General features: G+C 38.3%; 1 protein-coding gene across 12 annotated transcripts in view; it reads left to right on the top strand.

Annotated features, from left to right (window-relative positions):
- Nucleotides 1-21990, top strand: part of Dmtn (transmembrane and coiled-coil domain 2 protein Dmtn) — a 309359-nt gene that overhangs the window by 283886 nt on the left and 3483 nt on the right. For 10 of the 12 annotated variants that reach the window (XM_071673480.1, XM_071673488.1, XM_071673497.1 and 7 more), the window contains 7 exons: nt 636-924; nt 1461-1662; nt 3519-3747; nt 12679-12870; nt 16158-16341; nt 18997-19116; nt 20866-21087. In XM_071673480.1, coding sequence (XP_071529581.1) covers nt 636-924; nt 1461-1662; nt 3519-3747; nt 12679-12870; nt 16158-16341; nt 18997-19116; nt 20866-21087 — 1438 coding nt within the window. The remainder of the gene's footprint in view (nt 1-635; nt 925-1460; nt 1663-3518; nt 3748-12678; nt 12871-16157; nt 16342-18996; nt 19117-20865; nt 21088-21990) is intronic. The other 2 variants (XM_071673472.1, XM_071673507.1) reach the window with 2 other exon arrangements.

Raw genomic sequence — 21990 nt, 5'->3', positions numbered from 1 at the left:
AAAACTTGGAAAGGAATCAATTAGAGCTAATTAACGACTTTCCCTACCGGACCCCACAAGCACATTTTTTGAGGGTGCAAGAAAGATTCCCAAAATGTGCTTGATTAGCGTGTTTTCCTGTGGTAGGACCGGTCTGCCCTTAGTGGTGGAGGAAGGTCTTATAGCCATGGTCTCGAGCGGGCAGGAATCACTGTGTTCATAAAGGTTGAGTCCTTCCAAACTGCTCCCCTTTCTCTGCTTAAGACAACAGTCATCCCCCGATGAATGCGATCTATCTCTTGATTGGATTGATTAAATGTGGGGGATTATTATTTTTTTACTCCAGGGCACAATGACTTACCTGTCATAAATGATGACATAAGCATTGTAGTGAATTTTCAGAATTATGTGATAGAAATTGCAGAAAACATTAATCATCCACCAGAGCTGTAGGTTGAATCTGCAGTTCATAAGTGACAATAGTAGTGAATCTAGAGTTCATCATAAGTAACGTTACGTAACTATTCGTAAGTAAAAGCTGTGTTGTATCTACAGTTCGTAGAACAGTGTGTAACTGGTTTGTTGCATTACGGTTCGTAACAGCTATGTGTTGGGTCTACAGTTCGCAAGTAACACGTTTTTTTTTTTTTTGGCAGGAAAAAGTGCAGTTCAAGCGAAGTGGGAGGTAGTGGTCATGGCGGCGGGAGGCGTCGTTCCCCTCTGGCTGTGCGGAAGTCCACTCCTGTCGGAGGAACGCCAGGAGTTGGTGGCAGCGAGACGAATGCCAATGCCAACACCAGCTGCAACAGCACCACCCCGGGAGGCAGCGCCCTTAGTGGGGTGCTAGGGCAGGCCAGGACTGCTGGTGGCACAGCCCGCCAGTCCAGCACTACCACCTATCATGAAGACGCTGCAGCTCATTCCTCCAATGAGGAGTGCGATGCTGTGAGTATATCTGTGTTGGTACATCACCTTCATCCATTGTATTTTGTACTAACCTCTGTACTCAATGTTCTGATCCAGTACTTGCCCACGCCTTCATCTTAACCTGTTGTCCCGCTTTTTGTGAGCTGTTTCAGTTACTTTTTCTTTATTCATCATTTATTGTCAGTATGTAAATTTTTCACATTTTATTCTCCTCTGATGCTATAGGGTCATGAACCAAAACTTATTGATAAATGATAACTTTCTGAAAGAATTGTGAGATTATTTTATAGTTGTAATAAATGATAACTCATTGAAAGATGAGTTACTTCAATGTTACCAAAGAAGTTCATGTTTTATGAAAATTGCAAACAGTTAATGAACAGAGATGTATTCATGTCACATTTTTTAGATGTTTTTCAAATATGTTATGATGAGCACAATGAGAGGGAACTACTCTGATTTCAGGAAGCCTGTTATTTTTTTTTTTTTATCTCCAGAACTTTTCAGGTCCATTTAAAGTGGTGTAGGTACATAGTTTATGTTTCATACTGCAGGAAACTGTGCCGTCATCAGGGGTGTCCAATGGGTCTGGTGAATTGGTGGAGACTTTACGGGTTAGTGGAGATGGTGGGACCGTGGATGATGGAGAGGAGCTTACTCCACATATCCAGCGGACACGAGAAGTCTTGGAGCACCTACAGGCCAAGATACAGAAAACTAAAGACCTCATTAAGGAGGAACAAAAAGCACGAGATGGTAAGTACAAGACAAGGAGTTGCAAAAATGTTATTTGGATTGCAAGACAGAGATTCCTTTTAATTTACAGTCTTCCACTTTTCAAGCTCACGCAATGAGAGTGAATTTTTTCTTTGTTTAGTCATTAACCATAGCTTTAACCTTTAATCTGCTCCCATCATCATCAGTGACCCTTATAAGAATGCTTCCTTTGTCACATGATGATTTGAAACTTCTCATCTGTTTAAAATACCAGCTAGTGTTTGCCTCTACCAGTGCTTGTTGTTAAGGTTGAAGACCAAAGCCCAATCTTTCCACTAATCCATGAGAAACTTGATGCAAAACAACAGAAATTTACAGAACAGTTACATAGAAACATGCCTTAATCTCCTTGGAAACCTAATCCCATCCATTATTAACCTACCCTGCTTAAGATGGAAAGAGAGAGCAACAACATAGGTGAAAACTGAAAACAGCTTCAATGAGAATGTGCAAAAAAGAAACTATGTAGACTGTGTGAAAGTTCTTCCTCAGCAGCAGATAACAGAAGCACTCAGAAGAAATAACACGCTAGATCTACTTTTTACAAATATTATGGACCTGCTTTTTGACATCTGTCTCAGATGCACCTTACTGTCATCACTTCCGAATTAAGTGAAAGCAAGTATTGATGCTAAACCACCCAGGTAAAACACCGATCACCATTGAAGTAAATTTAGCAATTTCAGTTTTAAAAGTAAACATAAAATATGAAGATGTAATCAGTGAGGTGTCTGTGACATAGTGTGAGACCATGCTGAGTACCGAAACACCAAAATTGTGTTGAATGCTTGACCCAAAAAGTGCTCCATACAAGCAGTAGGCTAATACAGTACCAGTGAAAATAAGATGCAAAATGTCTAGAGTAAAAAATGAGCTCTGTATAAGAACTGGAAATAAATTGCAGACTTTAAACAAAAGAAAGCTCTCCCAGCAAAGAAAAGGAATCCCATTAAATGAATAGGTGAATGTAGACCATGATCTAGGAAGCTCATTTAAGACAGGAAAATGAAGAGTCATACGGGAAATGTAAATCAAGGGTCACAAACTCAATCATTGCCAAGAGGAAGAAGAACAAACGAACAAACAAGAAAACTGTGAATCAATATTCTATGAACCATAGACCACCTTTAAGATAAGCCCAACAAACTTCTACTGAAACAGTAACCTCCTTTGTCACACTTAGCAAATCTCACCTCAGGATTTCAAGAGGATCATCGAGAATATATGATTCATGCCCCAGGACTAGTCTTCTAGAGCTCTCTCTTCAAAAAGAAATGCAAAACACATCTGGCACAAGCACTGAATACCTGTGGAAAATTGTCTGAACTTAGGCACCACCCCAGAGAATTTGAAACTGACTCACTTCTCACCATTTGACAAAGAAGGAAACAAATTGGTTCAAAAAAATTGCCAGTCAGTGGCATATACATTGCACATTATAGGGTGTTCCCAGCTGAGGAATGGTCATGTTCGTGGACCCTGTTCATAAATTGAGAGCTGTTTGTAAGTTGGAAGATATAGAAAGATATAATAGCATGAAATTAGAGTAAGTACCAATACCTGAGTGTAAAAATGTATTAGATAATGTATTTTGAGATGAATGTAGTTAATGAAACATCAGCACTTAATGAAAATTGATGCACATTTAGATATTTATGGTTTTTTTCTTTTTTTAAGTTCTCAGCGTAGAAGCCTAAAGATTACCCAAAACTAGCTAAAGTTCATTCATGTCTGATGATACAGAAATGAATATAATTCTTTTCAATACTTACATTGAAAATGAATAAGGTGCAATTCAAATGCCTATGACATTTTAAAATTTTCCTTGATTCCAGAAAATGTCAATGAATACCTCAAACTTGCTGCCAATGCCGACCGTCAACAAATGGCACGTATCAAGGCAGTATTTGAAAAGAAGAACCAGAAATCAGCTGCTCTGATACTACAACTTCAAAAGAAATTAGAAAATTATCAGAAACGATTACGTGAAATTGAAACCCATGGATTGACCGTGGCACACCGGCAGCCCAAAGAGGTGCTTCGAGATATGGGTCAGGGTCTCAAGTAAGTACATATAGCAAGGTTTAAGAATAGAGAATTATTAGATGATTGTGCAGTTCCCAAACCTAACCACTACCTTCTTGAATGTTTGTTTACTTGTTTGTATTATTCTTCTAGCTTGGTATTTTATTCGTAGTATGGGTATTGCAAGTGCGAGTTTTGGAGAGTTTTATATTAGTAGAAGCCATCAAGTGCATTACAAGAACCAAATTATTAATTCTGAAGCTACCAAAATATATAATTGCACTTGAGTTTTTCTTGGTGCAGGGATGGTGCTTTTGCACTCTCATGTTAGTTTTGTGGTTAGCAGAACTTGATTTACATCTTAAGAGAGGATAAATTTTGACATATGGTAAATGTTAAATGATGTAATAATTTTTTGTGCACTATCACTTGGGTTTTTGGTAAAGTTTTTGGTAACAGATGACTTAAAAAAACAGCATATCACAAATTTACAGCAGAGTGATGACAGTGATTGGTTTGCACTTCTTCAGCAGTAGAAATGGTCGAGTTATTGAATTTTGAAATGTTTGAATGAGGTCTTCATCATGACAGTGACAAGCATGCTATGGGCCTGAAAACCTGTTTTCTTTTATACTAGAATTATCGTGCCTCTCCTCTGTCAGATGGCCATGCATTCAAATAGCTGGCACCTCACTGTCATGCTAGAATTTTTGTGATTTTAGAGTGGGTGATCATCCATGCACTCTAGTTAGAGACTGTAGAAATTGGGAGCATGACAGTACCAAGGCTACCAGAGACAGGAACTAGTGAATGTTGTGGTAGCAGGCTCATGACTCTTGCAGCCAGTCTAATACCCAATACTTGTGTTTGATTATATGTGCTGTGCTATTGCTTGCTATTGTTGCTAATAATTTTGCAGTAATAGTGTGCAAAATGAGTTCATCTGACAGTGAAATGTATCTTAGTATATCATGCTCTTATGAAAAAGAGATAAGCAGAGCTGTGAAAAAGTGTGAAATTGAAGCGGGACACTTGTCTGTTTGGCAATCATCATGCATATTATTTGGAACACATTATCTTCTTTTATCATTCCTGTAATCTGCAACAAGTTACTCACAAATTAAGACCAGATTCATCAAAATATTTCAGTTTTTGTCAATAGTGTGACTTTACTTTCTTGAAACTTCGAAGCTCATTTTCTCAAAATTTACATTTGGTGCACTTGTCACTGTGGTTCTATTGCTTTGCATATAGTAATTATTATTTAAATTTCCATACAGCAAGGACTTGTGTAGCTTTTAAGGAACATTCGGTTACAGAAATTTTTTGAGCATTTTTGTATCAGAAATTTTTGTATCAGAAGTTTCATAAGAACATGTTTTATGCTGACTTTGATACTGGTTATTAAATATTAGTGTATTGGTTATTGTTGTCAGTTTTATACTCAGGTACCACCTAATGATGATATGTTGCAGTTTGAAGATCAGGGATGTATAGTATGTTCTGTATTTTGTCTTTCCCTTCTTTGCTTGGCTGTGATTGTGTCAGTTTCAGAACTGTTGGTGAAACAATATGATGGCAGCACCTAACCATCAGGGTAAGCCAGCCTGTTTTTACAAGCAGTTTAAGATTAAGTAAACTTTCTTCAAAAATTGGAGTATGAATGTAAATGTACTCAGAAAATACTATGAAGATTCGTGACTTCATGTCATAGTCACCAGTGTAAGTTATTCTGTCCTTCAGAGACATTCAGACAGTAAATTTGGTGCGAGCTAGGTACCTTTTAATCACCAAAAGATTGAATGGAATACCTGTGTTTACTCATGATAACAGAGATCCATTCTAACTTTAAAAACATTTTATAAGTTTATGTTTTATCTGAGCACATTAAAGCTTTAACCCATTAATTACACTTCATTGTACTGAAACATGGAATATCGGCTTTAACTGTTTTGTCTTAAATGATATAAACTCTTAACACCAAGTTATGATTTATTTGAAATAAAACAAGCATGAGTTGCACTAATATTTGTTTGCCATGATGTAACATCACAAAGTACAAAGCAAATTTTTAGTTTCAGGGAAAATTATAACTTTGTTAACATCACTAGATCCATATACATGGTTGAGAAACAGCCAGAAAGTAGTACAGCATAACTTAAATGACAAGGGATTGACAAGAAAACTATTGAATACAGGGTGAAACAACATTTTGTACTGTAATAATAATTTCATATTTTCCAAAATTGCAATACCCTCTACTTACAATATAGTAGATAACAGAAATCTAACCAATTAGTCCAAGCAACACTAGGAATTCGTTTGTTGAAGAGTTGTAGATCAGCAATGTTCAAAGTAAGGATATATAAAATTTTCCATGCAGAAACCACACTCCTTTATCTAATCCTCCTCCATGGAATTTAAGAATAATTTGGACCATACATTCTATTTCTTATGTCAAGATTTCACGCAAAACTTCTGTGATTTAGAAAAAGGAGATACAACACACACTTAGATCCAACTACCGAATTCTCTGCTTTTGCATGCAGTTGGTTCTACAGGGTAATATGCTAAAGGTTTTCATGTTGTACAAGTACATATACAGGAGATCCTTATAGTTTGAAAACTTTAAGCAGCTGTGCACTACTCCAAAATGAAGCAATTTAAAGAATCTTACTGAAAATAAACTGTCAGTTTATCAGACTTCAGATTGCTTATCATTTTCATGTAGATTAATATTATGGAGATGCCACTACTTTCAGTTCCAACTACATATTTCTTTCTTAGTTTTGCATGTTATGGATGCCAGAGAGTTATATAACTTAATCAAAGATACTGTATTGTTATAGATTTTATTACAGTAAACATTCGGGCTTTATAGCTAGATGTTTTGCTTTTTATTTCTTCTCTTATATTCATTGATTGATTTTATTTTGTTTATTAATGAACACCTCATGGCCAGTTTCTATGAAAGAGCCTTGGTGTTCCCCAGGACCTTTCTGAAGGCTGTGCGATTTACAGTAACAGGGAAATATAGACTCCTTTGGATTGAGAAAATCTTTGACTAGACTGTACTCCCAGTGATACAGCTTCCCCAAAGTGGCAGAAGGTTGAAAGGAAGGTGCAGGAGCTGAAAAAAGGCAAATGAGAGTAAGGAATGAATGAATGAGTACCAACAAACCTCAAGGAGAATAAGAAAGTGTTTTGGAAAGAGGTTACAAGTGTGCAAAAAACAAGAGAACAGCTGTGAACGTCAGTGGAGGGGCAAATGGAGAAGAGGTTATTATGCTGAGATGTGGTGAAAAGGAGATGGATTGAGTACTTTGAAGGATTGTTGAATGGGTTTGATGACAAGATAACAATGTAGAGTATTTGGGTCGGGCAGGTATGCAAAGTGAGAGTCATGACAGGATGTGAAAAAAAAGAGGTAGTGAAAGCCATATGCAAGATGAAGCGCAGCAAGGCAGCTAGTTTGTTGATTGGTTTGTTAGGATTTTCAGTGTTTGTATTGGTCATGCTGAGTTGCCTAAGGATTGCCAGAATGCATTTGTATTGTCATTGTACAAAGGCAAGGGAGACGAAGGTGAATGTTTGAATTATGTACCTCTGATGCCTGTTCCCTTTGGGAACTCCCATCAAGGGGTGGGCACAACAGAAGCCTTCATTTGTCCCTGTCTTTACATGTCTCCTTGTATTCTTCCACCATTTGTCTTCCTCCAGTACTCTTCCACTCTATATCCTCTTGTCACAGATGGTCTTCCTCTCACAACAACCCCTCTGCTTGTAAACTCCCTATATTGGATTCTTTTTACATGCCCAAACTACACTCTACAATTCATTCCTTTTGAGTTCCCTGCCTAACCAGATCTCTCTTACACCCCCTCACTTCTTCATTTCATCTTGTCATACCACATGCTCCTTTCAGATAGCTCTTCTCCACATCCTGGAGTCTTGACCTTTGTGACTCATTCCATGTCCATGTTTCATGGGAGGACCTTCCATATTACCAAACTTACCAAAGGTAGCCCCCAGATACTGAGATTCTGTCATCTCCTGCAGTGTTTTCCTCCTATGTCTATAACACAATTTAGTACACTTTTCATTTCTCACTCAGCAGGGCTTTGCAAAATCTATACTTAAACTCTGTTTCCTTTCAAACAGAATTCCTTTATTTTTTCTTGCATTTTCCTTCAATCACCTGTACTTACACACATCAGAAAATGCATTTTCAAACAGAGGTATGATTTTGTTGAGCTTAGTTGTTAAGTTGTATGGAAGAGTTGTGACTGAGACGGTGGTGATGTGGACAGAGCATCAGATTAGATAACTATGTGGTTTAAGGAGTGGTAAAGGATATATGGATTAGGTGTTTGCTCTGAAGAATGTGTGAGATTGATATTTAGACAAACAGAAGGATTTGTATGAAATGTTTATGGATCAGAAGAAAGCTCAGGATGGGGCTGATAGAGATTCTCTGTGGAGGGTGCTATGATCATGGTGTGGGAGGAAAGTTATTAGAAGCAGTAAGGAGTTTTATCAAGAGGGTAAGGCATGCGTGGGAACAGGAAGAGATGAGGGTGAGAGGGGTAAGAGTGAAATTGGGTCTGTGGTAGGGTGTATGATGTGACCATGGTTGTTTCATGTGTTTATTGATGGTTGGTGACAGAATCCTGGTGGGTTTTGGAGGAAGGAGCAGCTATGTAGTTTGTTGGTTGTGGTGAGAGGCCTGGGAGGTGAGTCAGTTGTTGTTTGATGAAGGCATGGCATTGGTAGCAGATTAGAGTGAGAAACAGCAGAAGTTGGTGTTTGTGGTTAGGAGTGTGTGGGAAAGAAGAAAATTCAGAGTAAATGTGAATAAAAGCAAGGTTATCAGGTTTAGCACTGAAAAGAGACTGGTTATTTGGAGTGCTAGTTAAATGGAGAGAATTTGAAATAAGTGGAGTGTTTTAAATCCTTGGTAGTGAATATAGCCATGGGAGTTGAATTAAGTTTGGCTTGGGTGAGGGGGGGCAAAGGTCTAGGTTACCCTGAGGAATGCTTGGAAAGAGGGTGCACTGTCTTCAAGGGCAAAGCTGGGTGTGTTTGATGATATGGAAGTCCCATCATTGCTGTATGGGTGTAAGATGTAGGCCTTTAACAGATATGTAAAGAGGGTGGATGTGTTGGAAATATAAAGTTTGTAGACAGCATGTGATGTAAAAAGGGTTGATTAAATAAGAGATGATAGGGTAAGAGGAAAACTTGTTGGTAAGAGTAGTATGTATAAGGGAGCCAAAATGTTTGGACATATGGAGAGGATGAGTGATGAAAGGTGACTAAGAGCCATGTCAAAAGTGGAAGGAACAAGGAAAAGAAGAAACCAAGGAAGAGGTGGAAGAAAGGAGTGGAAGATGCTCAGGACCTGAACATGCAGGAGGATGCAAGGCATACAAGGATGGAGCAAATTGGAGCAATGTTCTATACAGAGAATGCTTGCTGTCAGCCAGCTGAACGAGGTCATATGAATTGATCAGGTCTGCTGGGCTTGGTTTTGGATAGAGGGCTCTGGGTGTCAGTGCATTATACATGACAGCAAGAGCATGAATGTGAACAAATGAAGCCATTGCTTCATCTTTTCTAGGCACCACGTATGTTCCTTCTTTTAGAAAAGTAAAAATTGGACGGGAGGATTTCTAGCCCCCAACTCCCACGCCTTTTAGTTGCCTTCTACAACGTGCAAAAAATGCATGAGAAGTTTTCTTTCTTTCCTTTCCCCAAGGGGTGTGTGATGTCTCCATGGTTGTTTAATTTGTTTATGGATGGGGTTGTTAGGGAGGTGAATGCAAGAGTTTTGGAAAGAGGGGCGAGTATGAAGTCTGTTGGGGATAAGAGAGCTTGGGAAGTGAGTCAGTTGTTGTTCGCTGATGATACAGTGCTGTTGGCTGATTCATGTGAGAAACTGCAGAAGCTGGTGACTGAGTTTGGTAAAGTGTGTGAAAGAAGAAAGTTAAGAGTAAATGTGAATAAGAGCAAGGTTATTAGGTACAGTAGGGTTGAAGGTCAAGTCAATTGGGCGGTAAGTTTGAATGAAGAAAAACTGGAGGAAGTAAAGTGTTTTAGATATCTGGGAGTGGATCTGGCAGCGGATGGAACCATGGAAGCGGAAGTGGATCATAGGGTGGGGGAGGGGGCGAAAATTCTGGGAGCCTTGAAGAATGTGTGGAAGTCGAGAACATTATCTCAGAAAGCAAAAATGGGTATGTTTGAAGGAATAGTGGTTCCAACAATGTTGTATGGTTGCGAGGCGTGGGCTATGGATAGAGTTGTGCGCAGGAGGATGGATGTGCTGGAAATGAGATGTTTGAGGACAATGTGTGGTGTGAGGTGGTTTGATCGAGTAAGTAACGTAAGGGTAAGAGAGATGTGTGGAAATAAAAAGAGCGTGGTTGAGAGAGCAGAAGAGGGTGTTTTGAAATGGTTTGGGCACATGGAGAGAATGAGTGAGGAAAGATTGACCAAGAGGATATATGTGTCGGAGGTGGAGGGAACGAGGAGAAGTGGGAGACCAAATTGGAGGTGGAAAGATGGAGTGAAAAAGATTTTGTGTGATCGGGGCCTGAACATGCAGGAGGGTGAAAGGAGGGCAAGGAATAGAGTGAGTTGGATCGATGTGGTATACCAGGGTTGACGTGCTGGCAGTGGATTGAATCAGGGCATGTGAAGCGTCTGGGGTGGGCCATGGAAAGCTGTGTAGGTATGTATATTTGCGTGTGTGGACGTATGTATATACATGTGTATGGGGGTGGGTTGGGCCATTTCTTTCGTCTGTTTCCTTACGCTACCTCGCAAACGCGGGAGACAGCGACAAAAAAAAAAATATATATATATATATATATATATTTTCTGTTTCCCATTTTAGAAAGTTAGAATACAAGGAGGGGATTTCTGGCCCCCCGCTCCCGCCCCCTCTAGTCGCCTTCTATGACACGTGAGGAATGTGTGGGAAGTATTCTTTCTCCCCTATCCCTAATGGATTGAATCAGGGCATGTGAAGCGTCTTGGGTAAACCATGGAAAGTTCTGTGGAGCCTGGATGTGGAAAGGGAGCTGTGGTTTCGGGCATTATTACATGACAGCTAGAGACTGAGTGTGAACGAATGGGACCTTTGTTGTCTTTTCCTAGTGCTACCTCGCACACATGAGGAGGGAGGGGGATGTTATTCCATGCGTGGCGAGGTGGCGATGGGAATGAATAAAGGCAGTGTGAATTGTGTGCATGTGTATATATGTATGTGTCTGTGTGTGTATATATATGTGTGCATTGAGATGTATAGGTATGTATATTTGCGTGTGTGGATGTGTATGTATATACATGTGTATGGGGATGGGTTGGGCCATTTCCTTCATCTGTTTCCTTGCACTACCTCGCAAATGCGGGAAACAGCGACAAAAAAAATATATATATATCTTTTCTTTCTTTTAAACTATTTGCCATTTCCCACATTAGCAAGGTAGCGTTAAGAACAGAGGACTGGGCCTTTTTTGGAATATCCTCACCTGGCCCCCTCTGTTCCTTCTTTTGGAAAATTAAAAAAAAAAACGAGAGGGGAGGATTTCCAGCCCCCCGCTCCCTCCCCTTTTAGTCGCCTTCTTCGGCATGCAGGGAATATGTGGGAAGTATTCTTAATCCCCTATCCCCAGGGATAATATATATATATATATATATATATATATATATATATATATATATATATATATATATATATATATATATATATGACCATGTCATGGATGGGCATGTTAGGGGGAAGTATTGTCATTTCATCAAGTATATTGAGCCCATAATCATATGGTAGACAATTTAGGGGAGCATAAAGTGCTAAAAGTTTCTGCAATCTAATTGTAAAGGGAAAAAAGCAGATATCATATGAACAAGCTGTTTATTAGGTTTGTAATGAACATTCCAGGTTTTTTCTTCATGAAAGACAGAGCACTTACAAGTACCTGTGACAAGATTTCGCCATAATAGCAAGGCTGGTGCTTAGCACTAACCACTTGACTTATATGTTGAATAATGCTGTTTGTCACAACTGCCTCTGCTCTTTTCTTAGTAAATTGTTCAGAAAATTCAAATTTCTGAAGGTTAACTCTAGGAGTTTGTTTGAAGTATGTTGGCCTACGCATGATTTTCTCCAAACATCTTTGCTGCCAGCCATCTCCACACCTGCAAATGGTAGACTCAAAAGATCAACTAGAGTCTGTCATACCAACAATATGGTGTAGTTCTGGTGTGTATAGAGCACTCGTGTTTCTTAGCTCATATTATGGAAGGAAGTAATGCTGCTGGGATTATATTTTGCTGCATTTTAACTTCCCAGATCATAAGGATCATATTCCTGTTTACAGCTGGATGAACTGAAATGCATTTTAATGGGTAAGAGCTAGACTTGAACTTAAACATCAGGCAAAACGGTTGAGCTCCTCAACCACTGGGCCATTGCACACCCACATTGTTGGAGGAATTTGCTGAAAAATATCTTATTAAATTGGTTGTAAGATAAGTGATACAGTCACCATTTGCTTGCACTGAGAAATTAATATGTGAAAATATTAAGGGTTACTTCACTGAATATACTTAAGAATGAAAAACAGTAAATAATTTTATAAATAAGTAGCTGTAAGAAGTAAGAAAATAGGAAACCAAATTACGGTGTTTGATGGATAGGTTGGATTTTCAGAATGTAAGGCAAGTCTTGAATTAGGCTGCAGTGTGAATGTGTCTTGACTGGCAGACTACCAGTTAGGTAGGCTTCAGTGTGAGAGTGGCAGGGGAAAAAATCAGCTGTAAAAGAGGAAGCACTTTTACTGCAATTATTCCATGGGCATCTTAAGTCAGCTAACCAAAATTGATTTAGTCCTGATTATTTTGCTGTATGTAAACATGGCAAATTACATAAATAAGAAAATCAAAAGTTCAACATTCTTTCCATAGGACGGTGATCAATAAGCCTAAGGAGATAGCACACCTGATCAAAAACAAATTTGGTTCTGCTGACAATATCAAGGAACTAGCGGGGGAGGAAGAGCGTGATGAGGAACGAGTACATCATGGGTCAGCGACGTTACCTGTAGGTGCAAGCTTAGTACCTCCTACATCCACAAATCAAGGGAGCAGTCTCCCAAGGTAATATGTCTCACTTAATATAGTAATAACATCTGTATCGTTCAGAGGTTATATTTTTTTTAGAAAACATCATCCTGGTGTGCTAATTTCATTACAGAAACAGTTCATTCCTCCACTAGGTAGGGGAGAGTATCAGCAAAGTTGAAAGAATCATTCCTCAAAACAATTGTGCCATAGGTTAACATCTTGAGGTGGGTCATTCCAAACAGCCCATGGTTATGTATAGTGAGGCATTGTCGATTGCAGAGCTCACTAGACTAAACATTTTGAACAACTGTATACAGCAAATTCCTGAAAAAAAAAGTTCCTGTTTGATAGCATGCAAATACAGGTTGCTAACCCTGTTATTAGTGAAACTGCTCCATCCTTTTAAGAGATGGAGAAGGGCATTGACAACTTTGAAGGTAAGATGGCAGCCAGGTGTCTGTCATTTTAGCTGAACTGCTTAAAGATGCTGACAAGGATTACGCACAGCTTTGTCCAGATAATTTGCATATGTAACTGGTATGCTGTGAATATATTCTTTTGCTTAATAATTTTGGGCAAAAACACAGGACAGCCCCAGAGAAAAGTTTTATACATTATACAGAAAAATTCAAAGAACAAATTTTATTAAAATGCTTTGAAGTATTTTGAAAGTGATTGAAATATATGCAAAGATTCCGTATGAATTTTTTCCTCATGCTTTTGAAAGATCATTATTTCTTGGTTACACTTAGTGTCATTTTATATGTGTGAAAAAAAAATCTGTTAGAGAAACAACACTTTAAATTTGTAGAGAAATTTAATACTATAAGATAAAATCCCAAGGTCTGACAGGGGAAAATGGAACAAAATAGATGTAGCATTAAGAAAAGTGGTTTAAGATATCAGCAGTAGGGTTCAATTTTTTGATGCAAGAATTTATGATATCCTATAACATCAATGTGTAGAAGCAGTCATTGGCTGTACAGTAACCATCTGTGGAAGGCCTGGGATCATAAGGAGAAATTTCTTTCATAAGGAAACATTGTTGATTTACTGTAGTGCTTTCACACAGGAATATATGACTAGATCCAAAGAGTCCCTCGCTTGCCATATTGCTATTAGCAGTAGTTTTGCATGCTTATCAGAATGTTGCCCTGTCAGGCTTAAGCTAGTTGTGAGGCTCATTTGTACAGACTAATGATATGTTGTTGATTCATTACATATTTACAATACATATGAATTTTACAGTTTTGTGTCTAATTTGATGTTTGCATATTTTGCTTTTAACTACTCTCCTATACAACCTACCAGGAAAACTTAGCAGACTTATTCCTCAGTAATCTGAGCATTCTTGTTTGGCCTTTATCTAATGGCACCATACAGGCATTTTGTCCAATCCTCAGGCACCATACTGTGGATCAATAATACATTGAAAAGCCTGATTAACCAATCAACAACATTTTAACCCCTCTTTCTTGAAAAATTCAACATTTCGACTACACCACCTGTGCTCTCTACACCAAACCAATTACCATGACTTTCATTTTCTTTATCTTCATCCCAAACATCAGAAATCCACCGTTCTGTCATCTAACACATTTAGCATTCCCTCTAAATGCTCTTTCTATCTCCTCTTTACCTTTTCTTTACCTGTTAAGAATTCTCCATCTGCTTCCCTTGTTGATATTCCTATCTTGGTTTGTCCTCTTTACACTTTTCACCTCCTTTCAAAAACTATTTCTTATTATCCCTAAAGTTTACCAATACAGTCATCACAGCATTTCTCATTTGCCCTCTTGTTTGCCCCTGACATCTTCATTATGACATGCCTTTTTTTCCTGTACATCTCCCAATAACTCACACTCCTTCCTGCAAATACTGGTAATACACCTCTTTTCTAGCACTAGCAATTTGACTCCCACCACTCACTACCTTATCTTGATTGTCAAATGCCTACTTTCCACATACCACACAGGTCACCCACACATGTAAGCATTGTTTCTCTGAATGCCCTCCACTCCTCAACCACTCCCCTCATTTCATTTCATTTCATTTCACTGTATGCCACTCTTCACCCAGTCTCTTAGTATTTGTGCACATAAGCCTCTTCCAAACACACGTACTTTTATTACCCTTTTCCCTCCCTTGTCATTTCCTTTTTCATAGTCATTACGGAATTGTGTAATAATTTCCATGTGAGAGTTAGTTCTCATCATGTCCTTCAACACCATTTATGTTACATTTTATTACTCATCTACTACAAGTAGATGTACCTGTAATCATGTATCATAGCCACTTTCTGTATGATTCTCAAACACTGCAGCCTTTCAACAAGAAGTAAGCTTCCAGTTTAGTTTGCAAAATTTGTTGGACAGTATTTTTTTAAGAATGTGCTAGGCTTCATATGCCACAAGTTTAGATCAACCTTTGCTTCTGATAATGCAAGGCCTGGGGCTTTAAATACCAGATGATTCATGAAAAGATTGCATATCTGGTTTGTAAATTGAAAACGCCAAGTTTTATTTTGATGTGGCTTCTTTTCTCCATGATTGTATAGATTTAGGAATAGGTTATCTTGGTATATATCCATATGTTTGATTACTCTCATTCACCTTAGAAGACTGTGTACTTGACAGTTATTGGACAATTGGCATAACCACAATTGATTATTTATTTATAATTACCCCTAGACCTCTTTATAAGAAATAGATTCCTGATGTTATCCAGGACCTTTTATTAGAGGCTCCTGCAGCCCAAGGCTCTACCACATCCTTTAGCAGGGAAATGTGGACTCCTTTGGAGTGAGAAGGCCTTTGAGAAGATTGTACTCCCAGTGATCCAGCCTCAGCAAAGGTTACTTTTCACATGCAGTGCATCCACAAGCAGATGGAATCCAGTTACACCTCAGCATTTTAATTATTACATAGTTTTAGTCACCATTTGGCATAGAAAAAAAATTCAAAGAGATTTTGATCCTGAGATAGGATGAACTAAAAATTTATTTCTATCCACCTATTCCATTTTTGAGCTTAGCAACTCATGATCAATTAATTGTCAACAAGCTTTGAGGGATGGAAGGGGTAACTGTTGGCAGGAACATTGATATCATGTTGTTGACATATGTTACAGATTAAAGATGATTAAATTGTCATTCTTACACATTGCATGACCACTACAAGTATAATGAATCATTGTATACCTAATTTTAGTTTTATCATAGTATCATAATCAGTATATTTTTATTTTAGTGTGGACACATGTCAGTTTTTATACTTTTTTGTTTAAGTTCCCATGATCACCACTTATTTATTCATTTCCAGCAGTCACCATCAGACTTCCTCAGCTCAGGGTGCAGGTGGTAGCAGCAGTGGTGGGGGTCACCATGGCAGTAAAATTGGATCGGAAGAAGGCTCCGAGTGTAATTCTTCAATCACCAGTGAGAGTGTTCCTGGAGGTAGCACTACGTTAGGTCACCTTACATCACCAAGAAATCACCATAGCCAAGTAAGTGACTTAGTGTTTTCTCCTTATTCTCTTTGCTATCCTAAGCTCAAGGAAAATGGCAGTACTGTACCATGTACTGGCATCCCCCATATAACAACAGGGTCACATTCTTGAAAATGTGCTGTTGCATGAATTGTCATTGTACTAGCAGTTGAAGGCCATTATAGAATAGTAGTTGCATTTCTAAGCACTGTATTTGTATATTTGACTCTTATGTGTGGAACACACTTTCAGTAATTAAGTCTAAGCACTACTTCCCACGTATTTATATTATTTTTTATTAATCTGACTGTTTAATGAAAACTTCCCATAAAATATGGTGATGGGAGCTTGAGTCTTGTTGGAGTGGGATAGGGTGTAGTTAAGGTTACTGGGAGGGAAAAGGAGGGACGCTATGGTGTTCTTCATCATCCCCTGAAGTATCTAATTCAGCAACTGTTTCAGTTAGAGGTGGAGAAGTTGGCTTAGGTCTTTTAAAGAAAAGCTATCCAGTATTATCTGTTTGGTATACCTCTATTTCTCTCAGTCAACTTTCCTGCAGCTCCTTGAAAGATATGTAAGACCTTTTGAGAAAGTGAGGACATGTTCATGGTTGGAATCCATGTCATTAATGAGAGTCATAGCTTTGTCTTAAATTCTCAAACATTTTTGATAACCAGTTGGTTGTAAAATGATGAGTGGTAGGGATTTTTGTACCTCTCCCTTTTAGAAATTTTTTGCTTCAAACTGCCTGAGTTCCTCTTTTGTCAGGTCCTCAGAATGTAATGCCACCAACTCAGCCACATCTTGTTCTTTAACTTCTTCAAAATCAACATTGGTGGCAAGTCTTGTTTGTCTGGTAAGAAACCCAGAACCTGAGAAACCTTACACTCTCAGGCTATAAGTCACCCTGAACACCATCCATTATCATGGGTTTGTTTGACTTCCTCTCACAACATAATGATTCATAAATTTGTAATTCCTTCATCATTCTGTGTTCAAAAGTTTTACCCTCCTTGACTGTACCATCAAGGAGTTGACAGAATGTCCTCCTCAGATAGTATGCCTTGAAGGTGTAAATAACACCCTGACCTCTGGGCTGAAGCAAGGAAGTGTTCATGATGGTCTAGTTCTTTGTCAAGAAGAAAGCAATACTTTTATTGGCTAATTTTTTACAGACACAGTAGTGCTCAACAACAGGACAGAAAAAGTCAATAAGCTACCTATGAGAAATACTCTAGGTGACATAGATATTTTGGTTGGAATACCAGATTACAGGTAATACAGACTTCATAGCACTTCATAGCCCAGAGATTTTCTGAATGAAGCATTATCAAAGACTTAAGCGAAAATCTCCTTCAGGATTTTCTCAGAATATAGTGTTAAATTATCTTTGGTTGCCTTGAGCTTTGGAGCAATCTTTTCTTCATTGGCTGGTAATTTTTCCAAAATTAGCCAATCTCGTGAGCATTAAACACTTATTGAGGTGTATAACCTCTCAATAATTTTTTTTTCAAATGTTCTCGTTACTATTCTGATGACTTTGTGTCTGCTCTGATACAGCAGCATTGTGTTGTACAAAAAGGGGTAGTTGAAGAGAGGTAATGCTAGGAGAATCAGACCATGACTGAAGGGAAAAGGTTTTGTAGAAGTTGGGATGTAGGACTCTTATCTCAGCCAAGATAACATCTGCTGTGCTTGTAGCATTACACAGGGCATCAAAGCAAGCAATGTAGAAAAATCAGTTATGAAACCAATCAGGGATGGCTGCTGAGCTCTCCTGAAGTGCCAAAATGGTATTTCAAGGAGGGGACAGAGGGTAGGCATGTCCAGTTAGAAGGGATGAAAACAATTTTTGGTTGGAGGACTCTTAAAGGGCACACATAATGTTAGTGAAATAAAAAGGTTTGGAAATAAATGAGAGATCAAGTGTTTAGGAAGAGGGTTTGCTGTTGGGAACTTACGTAGGATTTTATATTTCCTGTTCCAGATCATGAAGGAAGGAAAAAGGAGAGGCCTTTGCTCTATCCATATCAATTCCTCTTTCCTGAAAACCTCTACAGACTTTCAGTCATGCCTTCACCTAGTATATGTCCCTCTCAGCACAGTTACATCCAAATATCTGTCTAGCTTGCCTGTCAATAATCCAGTAATGCCCACTTACCATCACAGGGTCCCACTCACCCATGTATGCTTATATATGCCCCTCTTTTTAAACTAGGTATTCCCAGTCACCAGTCATTTTTCAGCACACAACACTACAAACTCTTCACCTTGCTGCCCAATTTAACCTTTAACTGCCATTTAGCATACTTTTGCATTCAAAACCCCATCACTACTACTCGATCCCTCACATCAAAATTGTTAATACACTTTTTTAGCTCTTCACAAAATACTTACCCCTTTTCTTCACTCCTTACACTACTAAATTCATAAGCACTATCAGTCTCCTACCTCATCTAATCCTCTTTGATTTTTACCCTCACAGGATATGATAATGTAACAAGAGAATAATGTTTTAACAATTATGCAAAGAGAAGGGAGTACTAAGGAAGCAGGGAAGACAGATATAAGTAATAGTAAGGACAAGATATAACAGATAGAGAAATTTATAAGCTCGGAATGATTGTGTGAAGTTGTATCTTTGTATGATAAGCTCACATTTATGTTCTTCAGCTTACTGGTGTAGATTTTTATGGCCCACCTGGAGGGACAACTGTCGATCAGCTGCTGATGGAGTTGAGGGAGAGCCGAGAAGAGACAGCGCGATTAAGAGAAGATATCGATACAATAAAAGTAAGTTTTTTGATGCATGAACAGTAAATTCTTTCATCTACAAAAAGTAACTCCAGGTAGAGGTAAAGATTATAAAATATTTAGTATTTCATGTAAATAAAGTAAAAACATTGGGCGCCACCTCCAAGAGGTTATGCCACATGTGAAAAGTCACCTTTGTGAAGGCTTTATCATTGGGAGTGAAGTCACGCAAGGAACAACTCACTCCAACGTAGTTTAATTTCCCTGCCATTGAAAATGCTGCTGCCTTGGGCTGGAGGAGCCATTAGAAAGAGACTGTGGGTAACATGAGGACTGATTCATAGAAATTGGTCCTGAGGTGACTTTAAGTGAATAAATAAAAAAAAACTTAGGCTCTGTTCTTAATGCTAATGTGGGAAATGGTAAATACATATGAAAAAAGTAAAAACATTTTAATGCAGTATTCATCTTTGGTTATCATTTTATTTATCTTTTTCAAGTTAGTTTTCTGTCACTACCCACTAGTGTGGCTTCTTGAGATATTCCTTCATGCATATGTCATTACACAACTTCTTGCATTTTTGTATGGTGTTACCTCTTAGGTTTCTTTGTGAGAATGAACTCTGTCTTGGACAAAAAGGAATGCTGAGTGGAGTGTTTGTATCTGGAAAGCCAGATAAAGCATTTAAAACTGTACCACATGGAAGGCAAGAATAAGGAGAGAACTCCTTCAATGGATTGAAGATTATCTCAGTAGAAAGGGACAAAGTCTGATTGTCAAAAGAGCTTTCTCCAAATGGGTCAAGGTAACCAGCAAAGTGCAACAGGGTTATGTTCTGGAACCATTACTCTTCTTGGGCCATGACTGCAAAATGCTTTTCAGGTTTGGTCACCATACCAAAAGCACTCCTGAAGAAGGTCTTGAGGAGGGCATCAGAATTGACAGAGCTCAATCACAGGGAAAGGCTAGAGGTTTTAATTTTGCCCACCTTGGAAGACAGAAGAATGAAAGGTGACCTTTTTCGAACAGATTGTTGGTGTATACAGTGAACAGTTGTTCAAGAGATGCAGCGAGAGAGCACTCAAAGGACATGATATGAAATTAAGCAAGAAAAGGTTAATAATGCTGAAATACTTTTTAGTATGAGAGTGGTGGATGAATAGAATAAGATGATAGAGGATATAGTTAATATAGACACCAAATATTAATGAAAGAAGTATGAAAGTAGAGAATGATCAAGAGACGGGGCCCCTTAAGTGTAAAATTCTCTCCCTGTACACTCTCTCTGTCCATACACCTCATCCCTAGTTTCTGTCTTGTACCATTTCTTCATTCCACTCGTGTACATCATCCTTACACTTTCAAGGCCTATTTCCTTTGTACACATACCAGATCACCTATTCTTTTCAACAACTGTCCATGTAATAAGGCTATCATAATTTGTTTTCTCATTGTTTCATAGTTGTGTCGGTATGTTTTATGTATATTTGTTTTCAGCATTGTTTCATGGTGGTTAAAGTGTATTTTATATTTTATAATTGTTATTTTGCCAAAATTCTGTCTCTCATTTCTTCACACAAGGAGAGGTGGTTGGGGTACTAGTTATTGTATTAGATGCATTAATCAGCCATGGCAGTACTGATATAATTTTGACTTATCTTCTGAGTTTCCAGTGTTTTTTTCTTACGTAACATTACGTCAAGACACCCCTTAGTCCTTCCTTATAGACTATGTCTTATACCATTTCTTATATATTTTGTTACTTACATACTATTAACTTCATGCAGCAAGCACTAGCGGCTGAAGTAAATTCAATGCGTGAAGGCCTAGCAGAAGAACGTTTCCGATGTGATCGGCTTGAAGAACAAGTAAATGATTTAACAGAACTACATCAAAATGAAATGGGTAATCTTGTGACTAATATGGCAGACATGGAAGAAAAGGTCCAGTACCAGAGTGAAGAACGCATACGAGACCTTCATGAGATTGTGGAAAGCTGCCACACACGGGTGAGTATTAACTAGGGTTATTTACTATACGTGTACTCTTATTTTGACATCATATTGTATTAGTAGGATGAAATTTTAAAGTGCATCATATTTGTCTTCATATTAGAAATGAGGACATATGACCTTTATTGCCTCTTACCCAATTTAAATCACTCCTCATACCAAATGTCCCCCTTAAATCACCATAATAGGTGATCTCTGTGTGTACATTGTTTATGGGCTGTGCTAGCCACAGAATCACAGCCTGAGTCCCAGGTATTACTTTATTTAGAACATCAGTATTATCCTTCATTATTTTGTGTCTTGTTTACCAAATCGGGATGGAAGGATGGAGTGAACAAGATTTTGAGTGCTTGGAGCCTAGACATGTTGGAGAGTGAAAGGCATGCACTGGAATGAGTGAATTGGAGCGATGCTTTGTATGAGGAGCAAAATGACTGAACCAAAACATAAGAAGCAATTATGAAAACCTCAGAAAAGTCTGCAGGGCTTGGATTTGGATAGGGGACTCTGTTGCCTTGCTAACACAGAAAATGGCAAAATAGTATGAATGAAGGAGACAAAGAAAGAGCAGTAAAACTAAAGAAAATCTGCAAAATTTTCAGACACGTGAGTCAGACTGTGTGTACACACATACCCATATCGTTCCTTCTGTAAAAACACAGAATTAAAAAACACATGCACACTGTAGTAACTTTCCAGACATTAGATAACTGCCTTCCTGGTCTAATCTTAAACTCCACTCCACTGGACACTTGCATCTTAAACTTTATTGTCCAGGTATGTATGAGTTACACTTTCTCGCTGCTTTCTGGACAAAACCCACTTCTCCAACATTACAGTCACTGATAAAGCTTATTACAGTACCCACATTTCGAAGATACAGCTTCCATACTGAAGAAA

This window comes from Panulirus ornatus, chromosome 2 (genome assembly GCF_036320965.1).
Source record: "Panulirus ornatus isolate Po-2019 chromosome 2, ASM3632096v1, whole genome shotgun sequence".
Classification (NCBI taxonomy): Eukaryota; Metazoa; Arthropoda; class Malacostraca; order Decapoda; family Palinuridae; genus Panulirus; species Panulirus ornatus.
This window is presented reverse-complemented; position numbering and strand designations above follow the sequence as displayed.